Consider the following 9,398-nt stretch of genomic DNA (forward strand, 5'->3'; position numbering starts at 1 on the left):
TGAACTCCTGACAGCTCCTGGACTCTGCTTCATTTAGAGGATACTCCCAGAAAAAAACACACTCTGCCGTCCTTCCTTTTTCCTTTCATTTTCCGTCGCTGTCTCTTTGTCTGATTGTGAGTGTCTGTCTCTTTCTCTTGAATATGATTTATGATGCACGACACGCCGTCGGTGTTTATACGAAGCACCCCTCTGCACTGACAATGCTTCTTTTCATTGCTGTAAGAAAGACAGAATACTGTATGTTGCTCTTGAAGGAGTGGTAGGAGGACTGTGTCGAGGGGGCCTTTTCATAACTTCAGTCTTGTGCACAGGGCTGTGGGATGATGTGCTGTCAGTGCTTGATGACTGTTATTAAGCCAAAAAATGTCTCAGTTCATTACTTTTGGCAAATATTTCCATAGACAGGCATATCGCGAGAAATCTGAGCTTGGTGGTTTTGGGAGGCTCTGGAGATGTGTCTCTTTTCTTAAAATAATAGCAAATTCTCAGAGCACCTTGTTTCATCATCACAACAGCAGCGTTCATTCATGACTGAATGTTTGATGACTCCCTCTTTCTGCCAACAGGGACTACGGATCTCTTTCCACAGAGGACCACATTCCCGTCTCTGTCGCCGCTGACTGACCCTCGCTTCTCAGACCCCCGTATGCACTACCCCGGGGCCTTCCCATACTCCACCAACACTTCCAGCACTGGCATCAGTGGCCTCAGCATGTCAGCCTCATCTAGATATCACACCTACCTACCACCACCCTACTCAAACAATCAGACCCAGAACTTCCAGTCCAACTCCTACCTGTATTATGGCGCAGGCTCTGGGTCCTACCAGTTCTCCATGGTTGCATCGGGGAACACCGGGGGTGAGCGATCCCCCACCCGCCTGCTGTCCTGCTCAGGAGCTGGGGGCACCGGAGGGACCAACAGCCTGATGAACCCGGGCTTGAACACCCAGAGTGAGGGTGTGGAGGCCGACGGCAGCCACAGCAATTCTCCCACAGCCATGAATTCCTCGGGGCGTTTGGATGAGTCTGTCTGGAGGCCTTATTGACTAACAGACAGCTAGTCAAGCAGGAAGGGGGGGGGCGGGGGTCGTGAAGAGAATGAGGAACAAAATACTGAACACTGAATGAAAATGCAAAAAAAAAAAAAAAGAGAAATGATGCATGTTTGTCTTTTCTTTCCATAGCACTCACTTAAGACTTTCTTCATTTTACCAACCCTGTCAAGACTTCCACATATTTTGTACATTTAGAGCGAACTCTTGCACTGTGCTAAGATGTACTCTTTAAGGACTCAAAAGCCATAAACGTTGAGATGACGTTCAGCTGAAACTGCTAACACAAGCAATGCCACGCTAAACTGGTACTGATCAGTGAGAAAAGAACAAAAGACAACGGATGTATTATCGATCAGTACAGCTGATGATCTGAAAACTTGGAGCAGACAGTCGATGGACTCTTCAGACTGATCCGCTTGGACGAGAGCGCCCTGGCTGAATGTTGGCTCCGTGAGTGACTCCCTCCGAGGCATGGCTGCACTGCTGTAGCAATTGGTCCTTTTAAGCTTTAATTTCTGTCAAATTTGAAAATATTTTTATCAGGTGCATCCAGGACTGTTTCACATGCTCCTAAGCAGTACCTTCTTGCATAATTTATTAGCCAAATGGACACCTTCGTCTTTGGTGATACTGTACGCAGCGGTTGTCTTTATGACACAATCGTTTCAAATCTGAGCATTTTATCTGTCAGGACTGTTAAATGAGATGAATTCTCCTCTGCTGCGTCATCAGTGAATCATGTTTCAACAGGACAATGGACAATATTTTAAGGAATGTACAAGACTAAAGCAGAGGAGATTTTATTCTTACACTGTCTGCAGGAATAATTAAATCCTGATGACCTATTCCTTCAATTTCTTATTCAAGCCCTTCTCTAAAAAAAAAAAAAAGTTCCTACTCTGGTATATTAAACTGGATGACACGGTTTACTTTTGATATTTATTTGAGCCAAATTTGGAGGAAATGTATGCATATACCCAAAATCCTTAGAGCATTTCTCTCTGCCTTTCCTTTTTTATATATTTACAGTATATATACCATGTTTGTTGTTAAGTATAAATTTGGAATTTGTGTAATATATTGCTACTAAATTATAAAAAAAACAAATCTTTTAATGTAATTATTTTGTCTTCCAATGTAGCTTTGGTGCACTAAGAACTTTTATTCCGTATGAACCACGCCCAACAGTCTTTGTTCGTGAGATGGTATACTAAAGCCATAATCTTTTCCAAAATTTGCCTTTTTCCAAAAATTTCCAAAAATGCCTTCCTGCGCTGAAAAGCCATTTGCTTAATTTTTGCACTATGTTTGAACTTTCATTTCTCTTTTGCCGTTATATATCTACGAATATCTGCGGAGTTAAATATTGCATATTCCTGTACATATTAGACTTAAAGTGTCCTTGTCTTTAAACACACAAAATCATTCAAATTGTAATTAATTCATAATTAGACTCACATGCACATTCCTGGGGGAGTGTGTTTGCAAATTCCCCCATCTAGAGGGCCTTTGCCCTGCAGTTGCACATGTGATCCCTGCAACCCTGGAGGAGGACAAGTGTGAGGATGAAGGATAGAAGGAGAAGGTGGGGTCAAAGTGGTGTCTTCTTACAAACACCAAGGGCAATTACGCAAAAGAAAAAAAGCCTTCCCTTGTTGTGCCTTTATTCTGTATAATCAGTAAGTGCTTTGAAGCTTTTATGGGCCTGATTCTGTCTTTTCTGGTCTAATTTACTGATCATCTGTGCCAAGGGCTAATGGCCCCGGCAATATTTCATACGCCTGCACAGATCATCTTAGTAGGATCTACACAAGGGCATTTACAGCATGTATCAGGTGTCTGATATCTACTAGGACAATCTTCCACATGGTGATTAACATTCATGTCTCTGAAAGATGGGCGTGTAGTTGCTACATCAGTGAGATTTATTTTCAAAGTGAACAGTGATACATAAAAGCCAGCATTTGCTGTTCGGGTAAAAAGAAGTTTTTAGTTCCCACATGCAAACTCTTTGCCTTAATCTCTCTTTTTAAGAATCAGGAGAATTATTTCATTCCTGTCTCAGTTTGATAAAGAGGAAAAGCGCTTCTCTGAAGTTTTTATTCGACTATTATGGCCAAAAATCATGTAGCTACAGACACCACTTTTTTTTCTTCTTTTTTTTTTTTTTATTTAAATCTGCGTGGTTCCATCAAAGAAAAACTAACCAAAAAAAAAAAAAATCATCGTTACAACTGCCTGCAATATTGTTCATGATGGGAAAAACATGTGATAGAAGAATAATGTCTTGATTGATCTCTTATGTAATTTTGAATACAAAGCTAGGAAGCCAAAAAGAACAAGTGAATTGTATTTTATTGTGTGTTGAATTAAAGAGCACAACTTTTTTTTTTTGCTTCTTTTTAAAAGAATTCCCCTTTTCTTTTCATATGCCAAAATGTTCATTCAACTTGCTTTCCCCATTTCTCTTTATGCTCAAAGCATGTACATTTAAAACTGATGTTAATTTAAAAATCCCTGTATGTAATAATACCATTAATGCTTCCATACTGAGTGCTTGTAAAGTTTGCGGATAATGTAGTTTTTAATCATTTTAATTAAAAAAAAACAACATGTGTTTCACTTTCTTGCCATAATTTGTTTCACCTTTCAATATTTTCAAATCAATTTGAATGAAAGGATCTCTGTGCTGCTTAGCTGTGAAATATCACATCCAAGTTAGATTTATGATCAGCATTTATGAGCACATTCTTCAACATTAGTTGCATTACAATAAAAACCGTGACATACTGCAATAGTTCACCATTTTGAAACCCGACGCTCACAACATGATCGTGACGCTTTTATAGTCCAACAGAAGGAAGCAAGCTGTTAAACATGAAGTCACAGAGCATAACTCACTTCCAGAAAGCCAAACACCATCACATCAGCTGACAACGAAGCAGAAACCAAAACATCATAAAGGTTTATGGGTACACAAATTTATTTGTAACCATTCTGATGCAGGAACGTCTTTACTCTCACATCCTTCATGCCGCCACGTGTATTTCATAACCCTCTAATAATTATTCTCCTCTCTCTCATTAATGAGACCACCCCCCCCCACACACACACACACACACAAACACACACCTCAAATTATCAAGGGATTCAGAATCAGCTGTCAACATGGTGGTACCCAGGGCGTAAATAAAGCGCAGCTCAGGAATCCAATGCTACCCTCGCCGCCTCCATGTTAGCACACATCGACAAGTTGTCACATGTTAAAAACAATACAGGAGAAGAGTGGAATGTCTGCCGTATTTTTTTACAAGCTATGTGGTGGTTAATTTATGCAGTGGTGATGGCATCTGTTTGGGCCATTTGAAGCATGAGCCACAAGATTAAACTCTTGAGATGCTACCTTATGGGGTGGTCTGATTTCAGATGTCTCATGTGGTTAACTGGAAATTCAATAGCCGCGATTCCTCACTCTTAAACTAATGCCACCTGTTGATTCACAATGAAAGGGCTGTCACTTCTAAATGCTTTGATTTTTCCTCTTTAAAATTTTCACTCTTTTATTTGCCTTTTTTATATTATCCTGTAGCTCTGCTCTTTATTTTTTCTTTTGTTCTTCCTCCTTCCATTCAATTCTCTCCTTTCTTTCCTTCTGTATGGCTTCTGGTGTGTGTGTATATATATGTGTGTGTGTGTGTGTGTGTGTGTGTGTGAGTGGTGTGTGTTAGGCCATCTATGGGGGCAGTGTTGGCAGAACAACAAAGCCCGAGGACGCACATACGCAGCCTTGATCCACACTGTATTCAATTAACTTTGCACACTCAAAGCATCCCCATGCACGCACAAGAAACTCTCTCTCTCACACACACACACACACACACACAATCCCCTTGCTGACAGATCTCACACCACCCTCCGCCCAGACAGTCTGAGCTCCACTTCACAGTGTGAGTGTATGACAGATCGGCACCGTCTTAAACATTCCCAACTATTTTCTCCAGGTCTCATCACAGAGTTACACTCCGCGATCCCCCCGCCGCTTAGGAAGCACAAAGAGAAGATGATAAGCTTTCAATTAGAGCAGGCTCAGGGGAATTTTCCAGCTGTCTTCACACACTGTGAGACCAGATTCTCTCATCCACATGTGGGGAGCAGAGAAGCTCATCTGGCTCAGTCTTTGTCATGGACGTACATGAGCAGAGCTGCTTTTTATATCTTCTCTCTGATACCGCCATGCTGTTCTTCCGAAAATTGTAAGAAGAGTGGAAACGTTTGCCTGAGTGAGAATGCTTGTCTGGATGTAATTGTAGTGAAAAGCATGATGAATTGGTTTATAGGACGATGGGCAACATTGCTTTTTAAGTGGATGAAATATACAGAGAACAGTAAAGAACAAAGTGAAACAATGAGAATCATGAACGATAAGATACTTTGTCAAGTCAATCATTTGTTCCACAGTATCTTTTGATTTCTCCTGTAGCTAAATAGGCCTCCTCAGCTCCTACCAGCTTTATCTTCAATGAATCAAAGCAATTTTGGAAATGATTAAAGCTATAAATTATACACACACAAACATATATATATATATATATATTTATATACACACATATATACGCACACAACTGTCAAGCAGACACAGGGGAAGAAATGCAGAAGGCAGAGACAAAAACAGACTGAGGGAGTGTTTTGGAAAGAGCACAGAATCGTTAAAGCCTTCTCATTTCTCATGAACACAATATCCCGCGCTGCTTCTGCGGTACCTGCATAAGAAACCCATTAGGGCCCCTTCTGCAGCTACTGACCTCTCCTCCCCCGAACCCGTGAGAAGAAGCGGGGTGAGACCGGCTTGGTTTGGGCGCCTGGTACATGACCAGAAGTCTATTTTCTAACTGGACTGGTGGTGGGAACAGAGGCTGCCGTCCAAAATCAGGGTTCCCACAGATTGACCAAGAAACACAGGGGCCAGGGGCTAATAAACCACTAGAGCTGTGATGCAAGCGTTCTCACACTGATGACTAGTACTGCCTCACTGACAGCGAGCAGGATTTGGAAGGAGAGATAAGGAAAAAGAGAGAAAAAGGGTTCTCCAAGTTCAGAGGAATCCCAGTGAAGGTATGTTTCTCATCCATGTTGGGTCTACAGAGACCGTTCTGCGTTACTATACACCAAGCAGCTCCCAGTTCCCACAGTGGAGCACCTCTCCATGGGCCTTGGACTCGGACCCAGAGGAGCGCTGAAAGCGAATAAGGGGCACTTGCAGAAACAGTCTCACTATCAGGTCAATCAAAAGAGCTGCCATCGTAACTTTAAGGTCATGTTTGAGAGAGCGTATTGATGTTCGATCCCTCGAAAAGTCTGGCGGACTACATTTTAGCAGTTTATCTTCTAAGCATATCTGCAAGATATACCAGTTTTTGTACATGACGAAAATACATAAAGGGTCGATGAATGAATTAGTCATTCAGCAGGGAACTTGTGGGCTCCAGAGACATCTATTGCAAAATTGCAATACCTCAACTTCCCTCTTTCTCTGCAAAGAATGCAGTGCGGTACAAAATAGTGTAGTTAGCGAGCACCAGGAATCACTTTTGCAGAACACCAACAGGGAAATTAACTTGTTTGCATGACACTGCTCAAAAAGAGTGAGGAAGACAAACATATGACTTAGGTTGCTACCTTCACATTTGAACCAATACTGTACTGGTATCTGGAATTCTTTTTCAGTACCTAACAATATTTTTCTGATAGAAACACAAATTTACGATGAAAAAAAAAAGGTACTGTACAAATACCAAGTTAATCTTATCGGTATATCAAAAGGAAAAGAAAAAACTAACAAGGTAATTAATCAGCTGAGTATATATTCTCTGATTTCAGGATTTTCTGCTTTCACTTGTCTGATGTGATGTTTAACTGAAGATCAGTGGGTCCTGGACAGAGGGTCACATAAAACAAGCAACCCGTCATTAATTTTGTTTGTAATGTGAATCATCCAATTAACTTCCAAATATACCCTTTGCTCCAAAGCAATTCCCAGCAATTCCTTAAAAGCTTATGCAGTCTTGAGGTTTCCATATTTTCAGATTGTCGCTGAAGCATGAGTTTTCCTCCTTTTAGTGTGGCAGTTCAGAGGATTTAAAAAGTGCCCTCATGTACAAAGACGCAAGTTGACAGTACTGATAATGACGAGAGCAACAGAAAACTAGGCTGAGTCATCCATCCCATCCTGTCATAGGAAAGCAAGACATGCAAATGAGGCAAAGCCAGAAGAAGTCCAGTATAGAAACCCCACAGACCAGTACATGGTGAACTGGAGGCTGAGACCTTGGTTAGGGGGTACGCTGGGTAAGACCACAGAGGCGCTCATTTAGATGTCTTAATGGTTTGGATTTAAATTCTTCTTGTTACACAATCACCACAGCCGTATGTCTAACCAATCCGGCCTTGATTGAATTAGTTAGTGAGGGGAAAAGAGTGTAACATTTGATAGGAGAGGAAAAGAGCTTGTAGTGTTCTAGGATTTCTCCTAGGCTGGAATAATGAAATGACATGCTTTTCAAAGTTTGGTTTAGACATTGCATTTGCACTTCACCAGTGAACCAAAATATGTTTTTACTAAGAGAGCCCCTCAGTTTCCCAGAAACAATACTTGTTGTTTCCCATACGGATTCATGAGAATTGACACCGTCTTTTTTTTCCTCTGTCCCCCCCTTTTTTTTCTCACACAGTAAATCTGAATAAAGATCTGTACATGAGGACAGTTCTTCCTCAATAAAACAGGAAATTACTCACGCACACACACAGCACAACGCCACACACTCTAGCCCCTTGCCAGGCTCTTTTAGGGATCCTCCCCATCACGGTGGGGTCCTGAATGTGTGCATTTGTGTGTGTGTGTCTGTGTGTGTGTGTGTGGGGGGGGGGTGATCCCTCTGGACCAGGTCTCTGTTCACTTCCTGCTCGGAGCAGGAACACTAAATTGCAGTTCACACACACATGCACGCACAGACTTTCTATCTTTCTATCTGCCTTACTTTTTTAATCCGTGCACGCAAGCAAGGAGCAAAATAAGGATGATTGCTTTGGATCATGTGGGAACATGAACGGCCATTAAAAGCTTCCTTCGTTCCTTCCTTCCAGTTCCCACTAGCAGCAAAAAACAGATACATTTATGCCTTCAATTTTCTGTTGCCAATTTATTTGTCTCTGAAAGTCTGTTGGGCTGACCACCCGACTAGTGGACTAAAATTCTTTCACCAGTTGATGTTACTGTAAAGAAATCAGTGAAAACCGCTGACGCACCACAGACGTTGAGCCTCCTTCAGCCACCCATAAACTGGTAAATACCAACCAGAAGGCCGACATCAAAAACAGCTTTTCCCTCATCCTCTGGAGAAAAGCACTTCTTGTATCACCATCCCCGTTGTTACAGTCAGTTTTATTGTGGTTGTTAGTGCTTTGATTGTCAGAGAAAACCAAAGGCTGAATCAATCAAACTGCTGCAGCCACCAAATCAAGTGTAAGATATTGTTGTCATTAGACAGGTGTGTTGACACAAAGCCATCCCCAGGTGATTCTGGCTCCAGTGTGTAGTGTATATTTGTGTGTGTGCGCGTGTGTGTGTGTGTGTGTGCGTGCGTGCGCGTGTGTGCGTGTGTGTGGCAGTGTTACACACTCCGTGTCTGGTCATGGCTGGCCGCAGGCCTCTGCTAACCAGACTAGTTCCCATGGTTCCATCTTTCCACTGTAGTGACTATGGACTTCCTCAGGGGACACCTCCCACTCACTGGTTTGTTTTCAACCTTAATGGGAGATCATCTTACACTCTTTATAGTACGTGTGTGCGTGTGAGTATGAGAGAAATAAACAGCTTGTGAGTATGTGTTTTTGTGCATACACCTGCACTGACAAAGGCATATTGGGTATGAGTCTTTGTGTGTGTGTGTGTGTGTGTGTGTGTGTGTGTGTGTGTGTGTGTGTGTGTGTGTGTGTGTGTGTGTGTGTGAGTGTACATCAAGTATTCCTTAATTTGTGGGATCATACAAATGTTTTGGGGACAAACTGTTAGCACCTTAAAGTCCCCATATTGTGTTCACTTTAGGGGGAGGACTGAGGCTTTGTGGGCTGTCAGGACGTGTGAGTGTCTGTCTGTGTGTGTGTGTATGTCTGTGTATGTCTGCGTGTGTGTTCATGGACATGTAGCATAAAGTTGAATGTTTCTTGCCCCGTACATAGCAGACACCTTTATTTCTGCTCCTGCTGTTTTTGCCCATGAGGCAAAGAGGAAGATGAGAGAAGAAAAATGTCTGGAGATGTCTGCAAGGGAGCATTCATATTT

General features: G+C 42.0%; 1 protein-coding gene across 2 annotated transcripts in view; it reads left to right on the top strand.

Annotated features, from left to right (window-relative positions):
- runx3 (RUNX family transcription factor 3) overlaps positions 1–3,661 on the top strand; it is a 48,019-nt gene extending 44,358 nt beyond the window's left edge. For both annotated transcript variants that reach the window (XM_086182146.1, XM_086182147.1), the window contains exon 8: positions 570–3,661. In XM_086182146.1, coding sequence (XP_086038272.1) covers positions 570–1,051 — 482 coding nt within the window. In that variant the 3' untranslated portion in view covers positions 1,052–3,661. The remainder of the gene's footprint in view (positions 1–569) is intronic.
- Positions 3,662–9,398: the final 5,737 nt, after the last annotated feature.

This window comes from Aulostomus chinensis, chromosome 17, assembly GCF_037954235.1.
Source record: "Aulostomus chinensis isolate RoL2024-O1b breed Wild chromosome 17, RoL_Achi_v1.0, whole genome shotgun sequence".
Taxonomy (NCBI): domain Eukaryota; kingdom Metazoa; phylum Chordata; class Actinopteri; order Syngnathiformes; family Aulostomidae; genus Aulostomus; species Aulostomus chinensis.